The sequence below is a fragment of the Podarcis vaucheri genome (genome assembly GCF_965113315.1).
Source record: "Podarcis vaucheri genome assembly, chromosome: 1".
Lineage (NCBI taxonomy): Eukaryota > Metazoa > Chordata > Lepidosauria > Squamata > Lacertidae > Podarcis > Podarcis vaucheri.
Window position 1 is genome coordinate 123808468 of NC_138759.1, and position 23862 is coordinate 123832329.

General features: G+C 42.4%; 1 protein-coding gene and 1 long non-coding RNA gene across 2 annotated transcripts in view; both read right to left on the reverse strand.

The window, feature by feature from the left end:
- Positions 1-23862, reverse strand: part of HIBCH (3-hydroxyisobutyryl-CoA hydrolase) — a 55725-nt gene that overhangs the window by 24095 nt on the left and 7768 nt on the right. The window contains exons 6-7 of the mRNA XM_082205123.1: positions 23033-23085; positions 269-347 (exon numbers count right to left, since the gene is read on the reverse strand). Coding sequence (XP_082061249.1) covers positions 269-347; positions 23033-23085 — 132 coding nt within the window. The remainder of the gene's footprint in view (positions 1-268; positions 348-23032; positions 23086-23862) is intronic.
- LOC309525741 lies at positions 5777-13747 on the reverse strand. The gene is made up of 2 exons (XR_014216524.1): positions 13376-13747; positions 5777-6649 (listed from the first exon to the last, which is right to left on the reverse strand). It is a non-coding gene; the product is annotated as an uncharacterized lncRNA (long non-coding RNA).

Genomic DNA, 23862 nt, shown 5'->3' on the forward strand with positions numbered 1-23862 from the left:
TGGAAATCCTGCAGCGGAATGGGGGGTAGCGATATTACAATAAACACATTATATTCCACTTTTCTTCCTCCGTTGACCTTAGAACAGCATACATGGAGGCAGGTCAGTCTGAAAGAGTGTAACCAAGGTCTCCAGCAAACTTCATGCAAAGGCAGGGATTTGAACCCATTCCCCGCTAAAGTCAACAATCTTAACTGCTACACCCCACTGCTTCTCTATCAAAAGTCTTAAGGTAGCACAATGGAAAACGTTAACATGCAGTCTTTACCTATGGCTGTCTCTGGCATTGCAAAAACCGTCTTCTCTGTAGCGACTCTAAAGTGCCCATGAACAGACACACCGACACCCTACCAAAAAGAAAAAGAAAAACGGAAAGGCAGAAGTTATACTAAAAATCTGCAACATACAGGTATGCACACGCATTTACAAACACAAATCAACTGCTTATCAAAATTTATTAATACATATCCCTCCTTTTCTTCAAAATGGCATACTTGGCTCTCCCCAACCCCTGTATTTTTTAGCTATTGTTTAAAATCCTTATATACCCCATTTTACAACCCCAAGAGGTGTTCACTGAAGCTTAAAATAATAATCTAAACTTAACATCATACCCCAAACTAGTACAAGGACAAATATCACACATTATTGATACAGAATCAGAATTAGCCAGGTAGCATCTTCTGCCCCCATCCTTGTTATTTCTAGTTAATAACTTCCTCCAAAATTCCCTGAGGCAAAGGAGCGGCTAGAATTTGGCTCAGCGCATGATGGAAACAATTCCCCTTTGCTTCCAGCCAACAGCATTCACTGAACTGTTATCTTCAGCAATCCTGTGAGTTGGTTAGGCCAGGCTGAGAGTTAGCTATGTCGCCAAGTGGAGAGATTAGAACCCATGTGGAATTAAGATGCAACAACCAAGTTGTGATCAAAGAATACCCCCCCCAAAAAAAATAATTTAATTTCAATTACAAGAACTACCGCCAACGGAACAATTCCAAGCATTTTACGTTTTTTTTGTTTGCTCTTCTCCTTTTCCTTGGTAACGTAACTTCACTTGATGGCACCACACTCCTGTCAAGCAACCTGGGACCATATTAAGCTTGTCCACTTAATACGCCTTTCTCTCTGCTAGTGGAAGTTCAAACCGTTTTTCTTCCTGGCGTAGCAAGAGGCTACCTCTAATATGGAGCTACCTTCAAATACACATTTAAAAGCTATTCTTCTCCAAGAACGGGCTGGGCTTCCTGAGAAGCTGGGAGATGTTCCCAGCAGCGGCCTCAACTCCGCCACCACTCAGTTCCTGTGTAACTCCTGGCTGAGCCAGGACTCCACAGAAAACCCTGACCTCACCCCCACACACTCAACAGAGCGACACAGTGAGCTATGAGACTGTTAACTGGCAGCGATGGGAGCCAGCATGCGCTATTCCCTCTCCTTGGTGAGCCTTCTGAACGACGCACAGGCCCGCCTAACCCTATGTCCTCCCCTTTGCATTTGAGCCAAATGCCTGCCCCCACCCAAAACAAATATGGCTGCCAGCAGCTGAGTCAACATCAACTCTCTTTCTTCACCTCTGAGAGAGCGCATGATAGCTCCGTTTTATGAGGGCTGCAAGCTTTAAATTGTTTCATTGTATGCTTTTAAAAATCAACTAAGAAGGTGCTCCTCCTTAGGTCAGATATCAAGGAGATACAGTCATACCTTGGAAGTCAAACAGAATCCGTTCTCGAAGTCTGTTTGACTTCTAAAACGTTCGGAAGCCAAAGTGCGGCTTCTGATTGGCTGCAGGAAGCTCCTGCAGCCAATCCGAAGCCGTGGAAGCCCCGTCGGACGTTTGGCTTCCAAAAATAGTTTGCAAACCAGAACAGTCACTTCTGGGTTTGCGGCGTTCGGGAGCCAAAACATTCGAGAACTAAGCTGTTTGAAAACCAAGGTACGACTGTACAATCTTTAGAAGTCATCTGAAGACAGCCCTGCATAGTGAGGTTTTTAATGTTTGATGTTTTATTATGTTTCTGTACATGCTGGAAGCCACCCAGTGTGGCTGGGGCATCTCAGTCACATGGGCGGGGCACAAATAATAAAATATAATCAGCAGCAGCATCTTCCTCAGGTAGCAGATAACAAATATATGCTTTTTAACTACAAGTGCTTATAAAAGAACAGCCAACGGTATGCAACATTTTAAGATCTCACTTCTTTCACGCATGCAGGAGAAATGCTTCTGCTAACATGGTGCCTGTTACTAAAAGGTAAAGTAAAGGTCCCCTGGATGGTTAAGTCCAGACAAAGGCAACTATGGGGTGCGGCGTTCATCTCACTTTTCAGGCAGAGGGAGCCGGCATTTGTCCACAGACAGCTTTCCGGGTCATGTGGCCAGCAGGACTAAACCACTTCTGGCACAACGGGACACCGTGACAGAAACCAGAGCACATGGAAATGCCGTTTACCTTCCTGCCGCAGCAATACTTATTTATCTACTTGCACTGCTATGCTTTTGAACTGCTAGGTCGGCAGAAGCTGGGACAGAGCCTGTTACTACTGCCCATGAGAGCATCATTTAAAAAGGAGAGTTGTGCTTTGGAAACACTGGGTTTCAAATCAATCTACATAAAACAGTAATAATTAAACCAATCAACGCTGCTTTTTATCTAGGGAAGCCAACACATAGGCTGCACCAGCCTTTTCTATCTATTTCCTGACGTCTGTCAGCAAGTTAAAGTGGCTCTAGAGGAACAGCCTCAAGAGTGAAGCATCTGCAGAGACATTCGCTTCCCCTGGCACCAGCACACACCACCTCCACTGGGCTGCCAGAGCCCATGGTGATTATGACCTTCAAAATACAATAAAAGGCTAATTAATTCACTTACGCTGTTCTCTTGCAGTGCATCTCTGTGGGAAAACCAGATTATTTGAAGATAAGGGTTCCCTTACTTCAAGGCTGCTACATAAATGAACCCCTTTAGCAGGCAATCAAGTCTCCAGATGCGCATCATGCGAACAGCAGAAGGATGGTGAGGTTTACTGTGGCTAAATAGAAGGCAATTCTGGTAAGGATAAGCAGTCTTAAATACAGTGGTACCTCAGGTTACATACGCTTCAGGTTATACACGCTTCAGGTTACAGACTCCGCTAACCCAGAAATAGTGCTTCAGGTTAAGAACTTTGCTTCAGGTTAGAACAGAAATCGTGCTCCGGCGGCGCAGAAGCAGCAGGAGGCCCCATTAGCTAAAGTGGTGCTTCAGGTTAAGAACAGTTTCAGATTAAGTACAGACCTCCGGAACGAATTAAGTGCTTAAACCGAAGTACCACTGTACGTGCATATTTCTATCTATATATAGCCAGGAACAAGAAATGAACCACAAATGCATGATCAAACCAACTATTTGATGAAAGCTAAATATATGGCGAATTTAAAGAAAAAAGAGTGTCTGCTGTGAGGTTAAGAGCAATTAAGCATTCATAACTGGAGTCCAACTTAATGTAAAGACACATGAAGAAGTACCTCTGTCTTGACAACAAAGGTCTGAACAAGGTTCGATTGTGATTTTTTTACTTGCCAGCATCACCATATCACATAATATCAACACAGGGACCAGCTCCGGCATCAGACCCAGATGCAACCTCTGTCGCCATAGTATTCTGGCAATACCATTTCAGGAGGACCTGATAATGTTATCCACAGAATCAAGAGTTTCAATATGATATATGCTAACATCTGCCAAAAACAGGGCCCCTGCCTCCAGGATCCAGAGCCCAAGCCTGGCCAGCATCGTTACTGGCCACCTTCCTCCTCTCCAATGAGCTTGGGATCTGCTGCTGCTTCTGCTACTGCTGCATATTAGGAGTGCAGGAAGGGGACTGGAAGCAGTTGCCGGGCTGTCTAGTAATCTGCAACTGAAGCCACTGAACACAATGAAGAGGCAGCCTTCTGAGGCCACCTGGCCTCTTCCCCACGCTCCTCTCTTCCCACCGCTGGGCCAGTTCTTCATCCCATTCGGCTGTAGCAGCAGCATGAGGTGGAAAGGGGCAGGTCTTAGGAACACGCCTACTCAAGGAGGGAGAATTCCATTGAATGCTCTTTGCATCTGAAAAGCACGGATGATTGCAAAAGCCCTTTATATGCAGCAGGAGGCCTGCACACCCCATTTCAACCTCCAGTGTTGCACAGGGAACAAGGCTGCTGCTGCCGTTGTCATCACAAAAACCAAGAAAGAAGCCCACATTTCAAAATACAGCCTTCTTTCTGGCATCCCTCAGCAGAAGCTTCAGAACCCCACAAGGGATTTTGACAGGTTGGTGGAAAAACACACCTATCAATTATGTGATATCATAAAGATTACATGTGATGGATAAGTGACTTGCCTTGCCCACCAGTCTGTGGTGGCCTGTGGGGTAGGAGCTAACAGTTCCCCACTCCTGGGTTAGTGGTGGTGGAGCAATGAGAGCAGGGGCACACCCCCTAGAATTACAATATAGGTTCAATGACTGATGTATTGTTTTGTCTGCAAGTCAGTTCAAGCACCTGCCAGACTCGGCATTCGGGCAAAAAGACGTTTGTACTTTGTGCTGGATTCCTACTTGTGAAAGATGCCAACAAATATCTCTCTTATTGACATCTGGTGGGAAGCAGACTGCAACACAAACTGAGAAAAATCTCAAATCGTTCCATTCAGGCTGCGCTGGGAACTGTCATTTGCTAGGACTTTTGTAAATGTCAGGGGTAACATGCAGGACACAATGAATCAGGCGAAAATGGGAATGTGCCAAGAAGCGACGGGTTTATGGGTTTAGATTAATGCAGTGTAACGGAACAGGGAGGGAGCTGTGGGTATTGCTCCATGCTCTAATCCCCCAAAAAGTCAATGACTTGCTACACAACTGCTTTTCCAATCTGATGCATAGCAGGGGGCAACACATGCCTTATCAGCCGAGTGTCAAAAGTTCAATTCCCCTAGTGAATGGCCTGGGATCACCTGATGCTGCGCAGTATTGATGAAACTAAACATACGAGGACTTCTCATTAGCCCCTTGGATGCGAGGGAGCATCTTATCAGGAATAGCTGTGATTAAGAAATGTTTGAAAAATTATCTTGGGTTCCCATAAACTGTATTGGGCTAGATTATCTAAAACGGCATAATGCAGCTTCATAGGTTCAAAAGGGGAGGAGCGGTAACGGTGAGTGGCAGAAACCGCAATTACATAGATTCATAGAATTGTAGAGTTGGAAGGGACCCTGAGGATCATGCAGTTGTCCCAAACGGGGATCAAACCTGCGACCTTGGCGCTATCAGCACCACACTCTGTGCAGCTGAGCTGCCCAGACTTCAAGGATTGGCAAACGGATCTACGTGGGCCACAGAACATGATTTATTTTTAGCTTGGCTGTCCCACGTGCTCGGGCAGCCAGAACAGGAACCCTTTGAGGTAGGTTGGGCTGGAGTGAGTGGCCCAAAGTAATTCTTGCCCAGCTTCATGGCTGGGGGGGGGATGTGAACCCCTGATCTCCCCTGTCCTGCCTAGCCAGTCAGTCTAAGCCAGGGGTCAGCAAACTTTTTCAGCAGGGGGCCGGTCGACTGTCCCTCAGACCTTGTGGGGGGCCGGACTCGATTTTGGAGAAAAAATAAAAAATGAACGAATTCCTATGCCCCACAAATAACCCAGAGATGCATTTTAAATAAAGGACACATTCTACTCATGTAAAAACACACAGATTCCTGGACCATCCTCAGGCTGGATTTAGAAGGTGATTGGGCCTGATCCGGCCCCTAGTTTGTCTACTCATGGTCTAAGTGCTGCAGCAGGTGAGCTCTCAAAATTCTTCAAGAACAAGAGATGCACACACGGCTCCACAGTACCTTGCCAAAACACAAGTGCACAAAAATTTGCATGCTTAGGATCTCGAAGAATACCAGGCCTACGTTATGCTCTAAAGTTCTTATGTTGATCTGACATTGCCTACATATAAGATTAAAGTAGGCATCTTCTGTTGAATTATGAGTGGGTTCTATCAAATTATGAGTGGCAATTTACCTTATAAAACTTTGTTTTCAATATGTATTTTATTTCACTCCAAATCATTTTTAAAAAAACTATTCCAACTCCCAAGAAGAACAGAATTAAAGTATTTGACACATTACAGTAATGTAAAACCCTGTTCAAGCAATTCCAATTTTTGGCAGTGCCTTAAACCTTCCACAGAAGTCTACTTCCACATCTACAGAATTCTTCGCTTGAGGAACAATGTACGTTTGATTGACTACACAAATACAAGCATTCCGTGAATCAACGGGCTGACACCATTTTTATCCATTACCAGGAATTACTACGAATAGCCAGAGATTAGCTAGGAAACTAACTGCACCATTTGTCTGCAGGATAATATTCAGGGACTTAACGGTCGAGCCAATATGCCAGATGGGAAATATACTGCAGCATCAGCAAAGATACAATCCTTTTCAGTCTTGATTCAAGGCTGCTTTCAACATTTTCAGTCGTGAGCGCAAAATCGTATGCAGGTCAATCCTGTACAAATTCTATCATAGAGATTAGAATCTCCTGCACATCTGGGGTATTTTAGGGTTCTCTAAACAAAGACTCAGGAACACAGAGCTGGAAGTTTATATATCTGTATGCACAGAACATCTGTCAGAACAGGAAAGGAGGAAGAGAGATCAACAAGCAGCTATTTGAATCTAGTTTTTGGATGGCAGCAACTTCTAGGCAGGTGTAGGAAGAACTGAGCGTTTGTCGCATCTGTGAGTTTGAGCTGCTCTAAATATTGCCCTCGTGACAAGTCATTCAGCTCCTTTTTGATAAAGTCTGCTTTAGCAACCTATGCGATAAATGGAAAACGGCTTAAAATCAGCACAGTGTGACATTTGCCCACAAGGATTTTACGAAATGCAGGATGCGATTCTGCTAATAATTCTGCTAATAATTAAAATTGTTATTTCCGTTAGATAAAACTTGCCCCTCTTGTTAGAAGAAGAAGAAGAAGAGTTTGGATTTGATATCCCGCCTTTCACTCCCCAGGAGTCTCAAAGCGGCTAACATTCTCCTTTCCCTTCCTCCCCCACAACAAACACTCTGTGAGGTGAGTGGGGCTGAGAGACTTCAGAGAAGTGTGACTGGCCCAAGGTCACCCAGCAGCTGCATGTGGAGGAGCGGAGACGCGAACCCGGTTCACCAGATTACGTGACTACCGCTCTTAACCACTACACCACACTGTGCCATCATCCATTTGTCCAAAGCAATTCAGTATTCAAGCACCTACAAGTCAGCCTACTTATCTTTTAAACCTGCATTCTTTTTCCATTAACTGATGATAGCTCCCACACACTATGTGCTTCTAAAATTACACAGTCACATTCCATTATTCTGGCACTAAACAGTCTGATGCAGTTAAAGGTTATATTTAGCATGGAACTAGGTGTTCAAAATGATACACCAGTAATTAGCAAAAGCTCCGTAAGAATATGCAATTCTCACAGGCATGGCCCCCGATTCTTATGGATAAATTAACTGCACTGCAGCAAGAATGCCTCAATAGGCCAGTAGGTAAAGCATGAGACTCTTAATCTCAGTGTTATGGGTGATGTAAACAAAATCTGCCCTTTTTCCCTTATGGGGTATCCAAGAGCCGGTATAGAGTCCTTACGTGGGTTCCCTATTGGTAGGAGAAAATAACAGAGGCCAAACAGAGAATATTGAGAAGCAAAGCAGCTAGTAAGCCTGATCTTTATTAAAGCTGTTGCAACAGGGTGCTCCCCTCACACGCAGCAAGGAGGAAGACCCAGAACAAAGGTGTGCCTGCCCTTATATAGACATTTTAAATTGCCCGCCCTGGAGTCCAAGACCACCCCCAGAAACATTATACATACATCACAGAAGGGGTGTAGCCCCCCCATATACATCATACCTACATCATAGAAAAGGCAGTCTACAACAGGAATCCGAGTGCATTGTTCATCTCCTGTCTGGCAGGTTACCTATTAATGGTCACTTGATTGGATTACCTGGGGAGCCTGGCCAGTCTTTTGTAATGATAAATACTTAGTTCCTGAGCCAGGTCACAGGCTCACCTTATTCATACACAGACATACCCTTAAGACAGGATTCGTGAACGAAAAGACAATGGGGATGCTTTTCCATTTTCCTTCGACCTTGCAGAGAAATATTTGAGGTCAATTTGGGAGGGACAAAATGGTTTCAGGACTTTTTCTGTGGGGTTTCAGACATGTGGTTTATATATACAGTTATGAACATTGTGTGTGTGTGTGTGTGTGTGTGTGTGTGTGACCCTAAAATTCTTATAACATGGGCTCAAGTCCCATTTTGGGCAAAAGATCCCTGCACCACAGGATGATGACCCTCGTGGTCCCTTCCAGCTCTACAATTCTATGAAATAAGAACACTACCATTGGGGGGTGGGGAATGTCAACATTTTATACATGGGTTGACTGAATATGTGCAATCTGTATAATTTGGAGAGGATACTGAGAGTTATAGACACACCTTTGCTTGCATAATAAAAAGCAGAAATAATACTTAGTTGAAGTAGGCTTCAATGGCCGATTCTACGTTTGACACCCCCTCCAAAAAAAACAAAAAAACTCTAGGTAATTAATGAAATCGTGCAGCACACATTTCCTGAAGTGTATCCCAAACATACTGTAGATGCTCTTTATGAACCTTTTCACTGCAAAAAAAGACTGGTAAGAAAACTGGACGTGATTTACAAACATGTATTTTGGTAAACAAGGTTGTTGGGATCCAACTTCTGATCAACTAAATCTGGGGCACTTGTATATTTAAAAGTTTCCTGAGAAGCAACACTAGCTGGGATGCGCAGAGCTACTGTAGGAGCACCTAGGAGTTTGGGCAAGATCAGTGGTTCCTTAAAACTCTTTTGTTCTTTGAACTGGACCCACACACACCCTAGCTATTCAATAATTTCTCAGTACTATTTGAGACACACACTGTATCATAAACTGTTTGCAAGCATCTGTTCAATTTCAGAAGCAACTTGGCTTCTGGCATTCAGAGGGAATACAGTGGTACCTTGGGTTACATACGCTTCAGGTTACAGACTCCGCTAACCCAGAAATAGTGCTTCAGGTTAAGAACTTTGCTTCAGGATGAGAACAGAAATCAGGCTCCAGCAGCACGGCAGCAGCAGGAGGCCCCATTAGCTAAAGTGGTGCTTCAGGTTAAGAACAGTTTCAGGTTAAGTACAGACCTCTGTAACGAATTAAGTACTTAACCCGAGGTACCACTGTACTGCTTAAGTACCAAAGGTACATAGTCCCTCCGCCTTGGGCATACAACACTTCAGATCTCAGACATCACTCAGCGGCACAATATTTTTTAATGGATATGGAGGAAATTATTCCAGTGATTTATTTGGATATTTGGGCAAGCACATTAAAAAAATAGCAAGTTAATAAGACCGTCAAGATTAGCACTTTGTTTCTGAACTAATTTGATAAGTCAACGCTCTCTCACCTCTATTCTGTAAGCAAAATTATTTGGGATTATGAATACAAATTGTTAAATTATACCTCCATTTAAAGTGTTATGTAAAATCTCATGACTGCAATCTTTTGTTCCTCTTTTGTACTGGAAAAGACAAAAGCCTGGCAAAACTACTGTTGAAGACTTAAAAGTCTCTCATTTCATCAATGAATCAAACCCCCACCCCCACCTCTCTGGCTGGTATCCTCATCAAGGAAATGCTTCTGTGCGGACTTCCGGGTTGGCGCCTCCGGCAATGGCGGAGCTCCTCCGATTGGGAGGAACTTGCTCCGTGAAAAGCAGGGTCTGACCGCCACGGTGAAGGCGGAGACCCATAGAAATCACAGGCGGGAGAAGCCTGTGAACCTGGGATTCGGCTGGCACCCTTTGCACCTCCCCTACTCGCGGGGAAACCCTGTTTCGGGGATCCGGAGCAACGTGGGGTGAGCGGCGCAGTGCTTTGAATTGACCGCTTCTTTCACGGAGTGAAGCCGCATTGCTGTTGCCGGAGAGCGCTGACTTTTTCCTGTGGACAATTGGATTTTAAACGACTACCCGTGAGTAGAACGGAGAATTGGATCTTGACACACTTTAATTTGGCACCGAAGTGGGAAGGCTCTAAACAGGAAGTCCGCCTCCCATTTTTGTAAATAGATTGAAGCAAAGACGTTACAAGCTAAAGTCTTTGAAAGCTTTTGATAAAGGATTAAATTCCCACCGGACAAAAATATATAACCCCTCTTGGAAGCAGGAGAAGAGGGGGGAAGTTTTGGATCTAGTGTGCCTGCAGAAGAGAGTGAAAATCAAATTGCCACTGCTCTGAACCTGGAAAAGGGCTGCCAGATGACGTTCGGGGAATGTTTATTGACAGAATGGATTTGACAGCTAGCTAAAATAAGAAAGGCGCTGTTTCCATTGTCCTCTTCTGCATTTAAAAATGGAGGGAAAAGTAACCGAAAATTGAAACTATTGTTATTTGCTTGAATCGTGCTTGAAAGAATTGATACAAACGGAGACTGTTTCCTTCTAGAGGGAGTGTGTGAAACTGTTACAGGAGTGTAACAGGGAGATCTCCAGCTGCAAGATAAGATTCTGAAAACTAGAGTCTGACCTTGGATCATTCAAAATGTTGATAGGAGAAGCTATTGTGACTGTATTATACAAGATAAACTACTCGCTGGAACAGCTCCATAAAAAGACAGATGACACGATCTCTAAAATTGACAACTTGGAACAGAACATGATTAATTTGAGTCAAAAAGTGAGTGTCAATACAGAAACAATTCAGGATGATGTGAAAATGGTGGAGAAAAAGGAGAAAGCTGATGATGTGAAACCAAAAGTAGTACAAGCGGGATCCTTAATTTCTCAGAAGCAAATTGAGGATTATAAATTGAGGTCTTTCATGACTGAATCTTGCAAAAGTCCAATTTTGAGGCTAGGATCCCGGCTTGGATTGAAGAAGGAAAGTTGGAAAGAACCCTCTATCCAGGGATTGACTGACTTTTGGGACATGGACCTGGGTTTGGAGGAGCTTGAAGTTTTGGGGGTCGCTAGAATTGGAGGAATCTTGAAATACGTTCGGAAACACTCTATGGACTTTATTTTTAACTTTGGAAATTTGGCTAAACTGTCCAGAAGGAACAAAGGTATTGCTAGGCTGGAGTTTTCCCGAGATTTGCTCCTGAGCATCAAAGAATATGAAGAAGACCTGCAGAAGGGACTTGGAAGAGATTTAAGAGCCTTGGATATAAGAACACCAGGTTGATGGATTATATGGAACTGACGGAAAGGACTGGCAGAATCCTAAGCCAGGGAGAGGAGACAGTGGAAGATTACTGGAAAATTTAAAGTGTTTATTTAGAAATTTTGTTAAAGTAATGACTGTTAGAAAAATGGTGGAATGATATTTTATGGATTTAGCAGAAATGCTATAAGAAGTTGGGTGTATATAAGTAATTTACCTTTAATGGGAAATAAGGTTAAAGAATATGTTATTTATAATATGACAGAAAATAGAGAAAGATGGAAAGGATTTGCTGAAACAAGTACTAGAAGTGGGATACAAGAAGGGAGGTGTGAGGAAGTCGAGGAAACAAGGGAATGAAGGACAGAGTATGGAAAAGGAGGGATGTTTTTAAATTGTTTTTGTCTTGCTTTGTTTATGTGTTTAGTTTAATGGGTTTAGGGTGGGTTTGTATTGTTTATATATTGTATTGTATTTGTTTTCCTTTTTTCTTGTCTTTTTTCTTTTTTGTCTTTTCTCTCTTTCTTTTACCTTTTTGTAACTTTTAAAAGCAATAAATATTATTATTATTTTTAAAAAAGGAAGTGCTTCTGTGCTACAATAATACATGGGTAGAGCAGTGTTTCCCAACCTTGGGCCTCCAGCTGTTTTTGAAGTACAATTCCCATCATCCCTGACCACTGGTCTTGCTAGCTAGGGATGATGGGAGTTGTAGTCCAAAAACAGCTGGAGGCCTAAGGTTGGGAAACACTGGGGTAGAGGACCAACATTTCTTCCAGAAACCGCCCCAGGGTGCTACTTACCCAAACTTGAAAGGGAGATGCCACCACTGGAAGCAAGGCAATGTAAAGTCCCTGTGCATGAACAGAAAGCTACCTACTGCATCGTAGATCTTCTCCATCTTTAAAGATAACAAAGTAAACAGCAGTAGCTCAGGGGAAGCATCTTAAAAGCTGTTTACATACAGTTAGATCCAGACTGAATCATGCTGAGAGTAGATCCACTGAAATCAATGGAACAAGTCCCACTGATTGTAGTGAGTCCACTTTCAGCATGAATAATTCTAGATCAAATCCATACTATTTACATTTCCAACCATTACCCACCCCTAAAGCCATGCAATTATTGATTTTTAGTATGTGTGTATCATGTCAGTGTCAATGAATAATAAATGTTGACATATAATTAAGATTTTGAGACCAGCAGGAAATCCCGACACTTTTTTATAAAACCTCAAAGCTTACCCTTAATTCTGTCATTTATAATGACTTGGTGGGTAAATGTCAAAAACAAGCTTCATTTTTGACATTCACCAATTTAAAAAACACCAAGCAAAGGAAAAACTGAGCTAGCAAGAGACTGAGCGCTGATGACCAGTAAATGAGGGAAATTATGGAGGAATGTGCTTCTTTATTCAAGGTACATGACTAGACTTACCAAGAAATTCTGACATTTTTCTGAAGCCTCCCAAAAGCTTAAGAATTATTGGTAAACATAAAGGTTCAGTAAGTTTCACATTTTGATAACCTGTCTGCCAACCGTTTCTCAGAAACAGAAATTTATGGACCATACATCTGAACACTGTTTTATTCAGAATTGTTTCAAAATCACATTATAAACCCTTAGAAATGATAGAATGGGAGCAAATGAGACCTCAGTGTCCAGGAATGTGTTTTCCTAGCAATATATTATCAATAACTTGTGAAACAGTTATTGTTTACAGGAGCAGAAATCAGCAGAATGACAGGTTATTACTCTGCAAACTTAGCCAACCCATGCTAAATATTTTATCATTCATAAAGGACTTCATATGATCCCAGAATGAGGTCATTCCTACGCAAAACGAGACTTGAGAACTGGCATCCTGGCTAGTATCTGTCTTGATAAACTGGGCATTCATACATCATCTTATTTGGAACAGAAGGTGGAAAAAAATCATTTGCCACTGCCCTAAATCAGGCGCAGAGAATTTGTTCTGAAATGCATGGCAAAGCTCAATATTGGAAAATAGCAACAGGAAGGATCTAGACAAAGGGGGTTATGAAAGATTACTTCTTATACCTATAACCCACACCCCTTAAAGTACTCCTACATGGGCCTCCTCGTACCTTCAGCTTTGTTGAGGAAGTCTCACTGATCCTAAGAAAACTACAGAAATTCTAGTAAGCGAATGAAAATACCCCTGCCAAAAAACAAAACAAAACTGCAGGTGATTAAAATTCTGCTCGTTGCCTCTGTGAAGTAAGAAACCACAATCAATACCAGAAACTCAAGAACAGATATTGTAGAAACCCAGCAGCAGCTCAGTAGCATTTTTCCAAGTAGGAAGTCATCTATAGAGCAATATGCAAGGGGAGAGTATACCAGAAAGGAACAGTTCATCAAATAAATCCTAAACATCAGTACTGGAGTCTTGAAGTAAATAGTAAAAACCTCCAAGACACATCAACAGTCTGAGGCAGCATGTTTTTTAATGCAGGCAGTTCTGTTGTAAATAAAAATATGCCCTTTTCCCTTATGGGGTATCCAAGAGCCCATATAGAGTCCTTACATAGGTTCCCTATTGGTAGGAGAAAAATAACAGAGGCCAACCAGAGAATATTGAGAAGCAAAGCAGCTAGTAAGCCTGATCTTTATTGATCTGTTGCAACAGGGTGCTCCCCTCACACGCAGGAGAGGAAGAGGACCCCCCAAAAAATGCCGTGCAAGGGCTTATAAAGACTTTTGAAATTCCCATTCTCTAGATCAAGACCACCCCCAGAAACATTATGCATACATCACAGAAGGGGTGTAACCTAAGACCACCCCTCAGATACATCCCACCTACATCACAGAAATTTAAATATTGTTTTTCTCCTGTTGTTTATCTCCTGTCTAGCAGGTTACTTGATTGGATTTCCTGGGGAGCCTGGCCATTCTTTTGTAGTGGTAAAATACTTATTTCCTGGGCCAGGTCACAGGCTCATACCTTATTCAAACAGACATATCCTTGAGACAGGATTTGTGAGGAAAGAGACAATGGGGAGGCTTTTCCAGTTTAACCTTGCAGAGAAAGGATTTGGTCAGTTTAGGAATCAAAATGGTTCCAGGTTGGTCTTCCTGTGTTGATCTATGTATGTGCAGTTATGAACATTACCATATATCTAAGACCATAAAATTCCTATCACAGTTCGAATCCCCGTGACGGGGTGAGCTCCCGTTGCTCGGTCCCTGCTCCTGCCAACCTAGCAGTTCGAAAGCACGTCAAAGTGCAAGTAGATAAATAGGTACCACTTGGGTGGGAAGGTAAACGGCGTTTCCATGCGCTGCTCTGGTTCGCCAGAAGCGACTTAGTCATGCTGGCCACATGACCCGGAAGCTGTACGACGGCTCCCTCAGCCAATAAAGCGATATGAGCGCCGCAACCCCAGAGTCGGTCACGACAGGACCTAATGATCAGGGGTCCCTTTACCTTAAATACATTGGCCATTTACGTAATTGTGCCTTTCTTATTGGAGCAGGGGGAGAAATGCCAACCATTCTATCTCATCGTAAGTCATCCATGTTCCCTTACTGGCAGATGATGCTGGGCATCAAACTGGTGCATCTTATATGTATAACACGTTCAGACAGTCCCTATAACTGCATTTTCCCAATAATTCCCCCCCCCCCTTTTAAAAATACTCCACCATTTGGTAACTAAATACTTTCCAGAAATAAATCTTTTAGGACTGATGTTTCATTATATACTCGACAAAGACATTGAAATATTTTTAAAAAAGATTTTGCAACATTCAAGGTCTCCCAGCAGTACATTTGCCAAAAGTCAAAGAACCACAGTCGGGGTTTGGTTTTGTTGTTTGCTTCTCTGAAATCTTCCCGTGTTCTATTATCTACAACTAATAATACGCAGCAGGTGTTACACCAAGCTTTGTAGGCCAACAGATTTGCCTTCTGCAGTCAGAGAGCAGTAAGGTGCTTCCTGTAAGACAAAAATGCATTTTTGTCTTTCCCTATGATTTAGATGCACAAATTACATTGAGTTTCCAAGGAAACACCCAGCACTGGCTGTAATCTATTCATTTTGGGACAACATTACACATTCAAAGCAAAAGTAGACGTAACTTAGATTTCGCTACAGCATTAACTATGACATTATCAATGGGACGGAGACTAGCAGAGATACTAGTAACAGTAGCAAACAGTAACATGCTGTCATAAAGCTCCCAGGCTTTAGAGTCTGAGTTTTCAACTCTTCCTGGATTGGGAAGACACCTAGACTTCATATCTCCAACTCCAGAGGAGCAACCCACCTCCAATATCTGCAAAGCCCTCTGGCTCCACCTTCTCCTAAGGACACAAGATGCTACTCATCTGTTGGACAAAATGCAGCCGTCTTCCCTTCTGAGTGAGGGATGTCACATTTTCCCAGGAACATTCTATACTGGGGAAATTTCCATTTCCCCTGCAGGCAATGAAACTTGTTTCTACTACAGCTGCTGTGCAGATTGTAGCTGCACTAAGTATTACAGGCATGGAATGGATTTGACACATGGCAAGAAAAATGAGAAGTAGCAGAAAACTCATCCCAACCATCTTTTAACTGTTTCATGCAAATTTTATGTCTCCAGCACTGGAACACACCTCCGATTAAGAAAAATAAATGGCACAATAGAAAGGCTACCCTTTTGCCTATCATTCTTTGATGGTTTCACTTCTTACTTTTAATTTCAAAGAACTGCCTCCACGTTTCCTAGCAAAACTATTGACTCCCACATTAGAGTGCTTTGCACAGTCGTGTGGAAAGGTCTTTCTGTTTTTGACTCACTCGCTGTTGGCCTGACGATAGAATGTATGCTATGTTTATACTAAGCCATAAACCTGTGGAGATAACTCACATTGTTCCACAGATAGAGTAGTTCCTGATCCCTTCAGTTCAGCTTAAAAACTTTTCCACTTTACATCACACCTAGCTGGGATGACAAACAGAACTTTGACCTGTTAAACACAGTGAAAGGCTTTCCCCTTCCAAAAGGGGCGTAGACAACCTCGGCTTCAAATTTGCTTTCTTGCCAACTTCTGAACGACTGGGGCAATTGCAACTTGCGTGAACTTAATGTAGGACTTCAAGGCAGCATAAAACTGAACCTCTGCAATCAGTAAACGTTCAGCATTTTCAAAGGGTCTGTGCCACTTTTCCAGTAAAATGCAAATGTAAATATTCTTATAAAGTAATCTTCGTTACTTAAGCTGCAGCAGCCTGCCCCACAGCCTGCCAAAGGAATCATTCTCCAAACCTGCTTTAAAATACAGCTTTAATTTGGAGTCTGTCTTTCAAGCCATCAAAATCAAGAACGAAGTCTGCAGCTCTAGAATTATGTGACACTTTTTTTCAGACACTTCTTTTCTCATGGCTAAAGGGAGCACTGGGGGAAACCCAAACTGCAATGCCCCCCCCCCGTTTTCTATTAAACAAGCCACTGTAGGATTGGATTAGAGACAGAATGGTTTTCCAAAGAGAAAAGCTTAAACAAATCAGTTCAGCCTGTAGAAAATGAACTTGTGCTCCAGACATGTCTGCATTAGGGACTTTCAACCCTCAAATTGCCTTGTTAGCAGTGCCAAAACACCAATACGCCTAGTGGTACTGAAGACAGGTCGCCATAATCTGTGCCAGTCCTTTTAAAGTTCAAGTGTATTGTGTGAACTCATTTCCCCCTTCTCCTTATGAACTGAACAACTTGTTCTGAAGCCATTACACAAACAAAATGGTATTCAAATGAGAAACTGCATGCTACTGAAAGAACTGTGTTTTCGAAGGGCGTAAAAGAGAAGCTCTACACCCCCATCTATTGGATGCTTAGCTTAGAACTTATTGAAGAGCAAACCAGCACCATACATAATACCTGCTGGAGGACTGATAAACAATGAATTATGCATTCACCCTTTTCTATGCATTTTAAGTACCACCAATGATGGTATGATATCTCTACAGTATTCAAGCTTTATGTGCAAAAGTGAACTGCAGTTCCCACGGCCATTCAATGGAAGCCTTCTTCAACCTGGCTCCCTCCAACTGTTTTGAACTACAAGTCCAGTCATCCCTAGCCAGCATGGAATGATGGCAGCTGTAGTGCAAAATCATGGAGCTGGAAGGAACCCTGAGGATCATCTAGTCCGCCCCCTTGCAATCCAGGACTATGCAGCTGTCCCATACAGGAATTGCACCTGCAACCTTGGCGTCATCCGCACCACACTCAAACCAACTGAGCTATCCTCCCATAAATGTCTGAAGGGCGTCAGGTTGAGAAGGCTGAGCAGACAATACTGACCCATGACTGGACTTGGCATAGGAAGCATTCTATGATCCTATGATCTTACTTTGGAGTAGGGCTGAAACTGAGCTGCCTAATTCAGTTTTGGCTTCATTCACCCTCAGCTGTATGTCTGCTCCAGCCAATTTGGTGCTTTTTCTTTTTAAGCATAATTAAGTCCCCCCCCCTTAAACTGTACATATTTTATTTGCACTTTTTACATAAAATATGCACTTCTCAATGCTTTTCAATGCACTTTCCTGTAAACCACATATTTTTTGTATTTGCTTTTTGCACATCAAAACAACGTCGCAGAATCCTGAGAAATGTGTGATCTATCAAGGAGTTGCATTCTGATCTGTACAAATTCTTGGGAGCATCAGATCAAGTCAGCTCCCTGTAAAAAGCAGGCCGAGCAAGGTCCTCCTATGAACATCTTCCTAGTAGCATACTGGGTTCTGGCTCATGCTGTGGAACCAGAGTGTCAAATGCTACTAAGGATATCCAGAGTTCCACAACGTGCATATACCGTATTTTTCACTCTATAACACGCACCCGACCATAACACGCACATAGTTTTTAGAGGAGGAAAATCCGTAGGCATGCCACCCGTACGCATTCCCTCCATAACATACACAGACATTTCCCCTTACTTTTTAGGAGGAAAAAAGTGAGTATTATGGTGCAAAAAATACGGTAATTGAGGATCTGCAGAAAATTCCAACAAGTTAAAATGTCTGCTCCATATTGACCCTAATTTCTGACCATTGCCAAATGCATCAGTAAAAGATCAACTGCACACAGGCTGAGTGTTTTACCAAATCTAGAAAGACCCAGTTGAAATGGTATAATTTGTGTTAGTAGCTGTTTACTGAAATGTGCAGGCAACAACTGAATCATTAGCATTGCAGCTCCTACCTGCTGACAGATAATGCCAGCAGGAACATTCAGTTAAGTGCTCATCAAAAGATGCTAAACTGCATTTACCTGTATGTCATGATCACAACAACTGCACTAAAAAAGTGTGAAATGAATTCACTTAGCACAACAAAGGAGAACTTGGCTAATTGTACATTACTCAGCTCTGAATGCATTAATACCTATATTCACTGTTACATTTAAGTGTGCAAAATCCTCTCTGAAGAACAACCACAAACATCCTTTCATTCCTACTTTCAACATCCTTCTCTCCCCACCACAATTTGAAGGTGGAGGAAACAGGACTGAGGGAACAGCATTCTGCCCAAGACCACTGCTGGACAGAGACGGAGAAAAGGGATACATGGCTAAAGCCAGGACGTCAATACCCAATCCAAGTTCAATCATATTGACCGTCAATGACCTACAAAGCTGCAAAAATAAACCTACAAAATCTAGCTTTTTGGTTCACTTTGCTTATGATTCAATGGTACACAGCTGCTTTCACTCTCCCCTACTTAGGTTAGGGGTGGGAAACCTGCTGCCCTACAGATGTTGTCTGATTACAACTACCATCATCCCAGAACACTAGTCATGTTGACTAGGATTGATGAGAGTTGGAGTCTAAGAACATGTGAAAGCCCAAAAGGTTCCCCACCTGATTTAGATGCATAACCTGTAAAGCTGTCTCCCCCAAACTGCAAACCAGGGTATGTGAACTGCAGTAAGGGAGAACTGTTCACGTTAAAGCAGGCATAGGCAAACTCGGCCTTCCAGATGTTTTTGGCCTACAACTCCCATCATCCCTAGCTAACAGGACCAGTGGTCAGGGATGATGGGAGTTGTAGTCCCAAAACATCTGGAGGGCCAAGTTTGCCTATGCCTGAATTAAAGGCTCCCATGAACTCAAAGAACCCACCCATGGAGGCAGCTCTCTGCTGCATCTTCACGTGGTTCTCTGACCTTCGTTCTTTTCAATCAGCCTCCTCAGACACAGGCAATTTAGTTGCGTCTCCGCACTGGAATAAACTGGAGTATTCAAATCCAACAGAAACAGACGGAAGAATCACATTACATCTCCCAATGAGTTTGTTCTGATATTGACCTCTTTGCAGCCAGAGGCACGCACAGAAATACACAAAAGTGGGTGATTCTGACTCACATGCTAAAGACTCTGGAGGCAGACCAGTGCACAGACGAAGGTGTAGCTAAGTCAGTAGAGCATGAGACTCTGAATGTGAGGGTCGCAAGTTTGAGCCCCGTGTTGGGCAAAAGATTCCTAGAGGGTTGGACTAGATGACCCTCATGATCCCTTCCAACTCTACAATTCTATAAGAATAGAGGGTTGCACTATCTGGCGAGCACAAGGGTCCCAAATGCCAGATGGAATGATCCAACCTCATCTCCCCACCCCCCAACCAAACCCATTTTGGGGGTGCAATGAGAAAGCTCTGCTGCACGAGTGGAAGCCTTCGTTCACAGCTTGGGATTCATTAGGTGCAGCCATCCCAGAAACCCTCCAATTTTAATTCAGAAGTTGAGGTTGCGATTTTTGTGGAGCCAGGAAAAAGAGAGACATTCACATGGTAGAGGTAATGAGGCCTACAGGAGAAGGGCAATTTGGGTCTATGGTCACATTCATATCATGCATTTAAAGCATGTGGCCTTACCCCCCCCAAGGAATCCTGGGAACTGTAGTTTATGCCTTACAGGGCTAGACTTCCCAGCACCCTTAATTTCCCAGAATTCTCTGGGGGAAGTAATGAGCTTCAAATATAAGGTGTAGATATGACCAAAGGATGGTATCTAGTTAAACAGTTCCACTACTGCTAGGATGTATAGCTATGTAATGGAACTTTCCCAGCCTCTCCTCTCACTGTGTTACCCTAAATATAGTCCATGGGTTCCCCTAACCCTGTGCATAGAACATCCTTGCACTAGTGCGCCTGTTTAGCTGAATACCACCTACATCTTTTATGAAGGCATTTTGAAATGCAGCAAAATGGGTGCACATGTCAAGCAGCCTCTGAAATGACTTCATACTTTTTACAAGTGAATGATATGCTCCTTTTATTATTCTCAAAAAGAGCCAAGTCCAATTACTGGTTCGTAGGACAATCCACTCTTTCCACCAATAGAAGAAACCACATGTAGAAACCACAAACCTGTTATACTTTTGCTCAAAAATCAATGCTCTGAAATGTTCCTTAAATAACCCTCTTTAATATAGTTTTTACGGCATAGCATGAAAAGTACTAAGCTTGTTGTTAACATATTTATGTTGCTTTTTAGATTGATTTAGAGGGGGAGCATAATACAGTAACATTTAATATAACCCTCTGTAAAATTAGGAATACACACCTTCTAGAAAGGATTTTTAAAGTCTCAAACACTTCACACATGTTTGCTCTGGATCTCAGAAGGATGCAGTTAACCCCTTATTATATTCAGCAGTAATAACAGAACATTATCACTGTTGAAAAGCAGACACTGGAATATTTGAAGAAGAAAAAATATTCTCAGAAATCCCCAAACTGTACAAACTATACAAAAGGATAAATATACCCAAGCTACACTCGCTTCCCTGCACTTTGCTTACAAAATGCTAGCATAAACCAAGTCACTAATGACTTTATGGCACACCAGCTTTAAAAAAACACTCTAAAAACCAACTTCATAAATATTTGCAGGAGGTCACATTAGGCCACCAGATATTCAAACTGCCATTAATTTCATGTACGTGAATTCTGACGAAACCATGGCCTCTAAGCTAATGCAATGTTCTTAAAAGCACCCTGATGCCTGACAAGTGGAAGAAGTCTGTTTTCCATCCTTTCGTACCTCACAATATTTTATCTTGACAGATGTTTGCCTTTTTCTGCCGCACTTCCATTCTGGCATATGTCATCCAAAGACAGATGGTTTAAACAAGGAAACATCTGCAGGGCTGATTCAATAACTGAGGAAAAGGACGATTAAATCATCTAATATTCCATGATGCACTTTAGATATGCAAGACCCTTAAGCATTAGCAGTTAAAAATGAGACATATTTGTTTTTAAATTCAGATATACTGGGCTGTATTCAGTGGTGCACTTTGGCAAATGGAATGACTCCTTTTATTTGCATAACAGTGTCTTTGATCCGGCAGACGTCTTCACTAACTGAAGGGAGGACAACATTTTGCCAGTTTCCATCTTTCCCTCTGCACTACCTTCCATGCTGTTCTGTCCCCACAATCCCCTGAAGATAAGGAGGGCAGATGGGAACTACAGGGAGAAAGACCAAATCATCAAAAACCATATCCCCACTTCCTCCAATAGCAGAAATATCCACAGAATCAAAAGCAAGAATGGATTAAAAAAATTCACAATTGGATCAAACCCAGTAGATTGTGCATTTGCAATGAGTACTTTATAACTTTTTGGTGTTCTCTGGCATTCACAGATAACCAAAATATTTAACATACAGAATTTTGTAATGGATACGCTAACTATACATATCTTCACAATGAGAATCACATCATAAATATTCTGAATTATTTTTAAAGCATAAACAAACACACTCTGTCTGTGTTTGATAAGCAGCTTTGGCTTTAATTCAGCAGTTACTGTCAACAACTACATTTCAAGGTCCCATCCAATTATGAGTCAAGGAACACCAACACAGAAGGAAAAACATCAACGTCACACAAACTATGCGGTGGATTCTGAAATAAATACAAAGCATAACTTCCACAAATGTGGTGAATTATTCTGCATTGTTCAACAGTATACAAAACTTACTATTTCTTGGGCACACAAGCATCCTTGAAACCAAGGGTGAGTTCACACATTACTTAACACTTGATGGCTAGAAGCTACATGTGAACCAACTCCAAGTCCCATCAGACTTAGCCAAATATCTTCATCTTCCCTTACCCTCAAGCCCACACACCCATCCCCAAGTCTGCATGGAGAGCCTTCTCAGTCATGCACAGCGCCAAAGGGGGTGAACAAGCACCCCCCAAAAAAAACAAGGAACTTGCTCCCCACCCCCAATTGCTGGACTCCTGCCATTAACATTTGCTGCTATTTTGCTTTGAGTTTTTACTGTGTGTGACACAACTCAACCACTAAGAATTATACTTTGCCCCTTCTGTGCCCCCTTTTTCTGGTGCTGCCACTGTTCTCAGCGAAAAAGTGCTTTTCTTTCAGCTCATAGGCAGCGGGATGTTGTAAACGCTCTAAGACTGAAAACTGCCCTCAGAAAATAAGGTGCTCAAGAACATTTCACAAATGCTAAAAATATAGAATCATAGAATTATAGAGTTGGAAGGGATGCCAAGGGTCTCCAGTTCAACTCCCTGCAATGCCGGAATCTTTTGCCCAATGTGGGGCTCAAACCCACAACCCTAAGATTAAAAGTCTGGTGCTCTACCGACTGAGCTATCCCTGGTCAATGTTATTCTCACACATCTCTCTTCGAAACCCCTTGTAGTCACTTCACTGGCGACTTTAAAACAGAATGAAAGCACAAGCCAAGCCAATTGCCTTAGAAAATATTTCTACTTACACCTCCCATTGTAATTCCATCAATAAGCGCCACGTATGGCTTCTGGCAGGTGCCTGTCAGGACAGAAACAACACATTTCGTGAGGAGAGAGAGAGACTTTGTGCTGGCCACCAGGCCATGGCTTTTTCCACCTGCCTTGCCCCAGGTGGAGTCTTCATAAGAGAGTTGTTTCCAGGTGAAGAACTGTGAGGGAAGAGACTCTGTGTTGGCCATCAGGCAATAGTCTTTCCACCTGCCTTGGCCCCACCCGCCTAGGAGCCTTTCCCAGACCATGGCTTTAAGAATAGCAGAAACAGCTGTGAAGAGAGGAGCCTAGGGATTTATTTATTTTTTAAAAAAATTATGTTGTGTGTCCTTGTTCTCAATTTGATCTTTTCATGTGTTTTGGTATGTTTTGTGGTATTTTATGCATTGTGACTTGCTGTTATTTTTACTGATCATAGTTTAGTAATTATTTATTATAACAGTTAAGTATAAACTGTTTCATTACCATTTTCTGATATTTAATTTCACTGTGTACCATTATATTCTTATGGATAATAATAATAATAATAATAATAATAATAATAATAATAATAATAATAATTATTTATTATTTATACCCCGACCATCTGTCTGGATTTCCCCAACCACTCTGGGCGGCTTCCAAAAGAATATTAAAATACTATGATACATCAAACATTAAAAGCTTCCCTAAACAGGGCTGCCTTCAGATGTCTTCTAAAAGTCTGGTAGTTGTTGTTCTCTCTGACATCTGGTGGGAGGGCGTTCCACAGGGAGGGCGCCACTACCGAGAAGGCCCTCTGCCTGGTTCCCTGTAACTTGGCTTC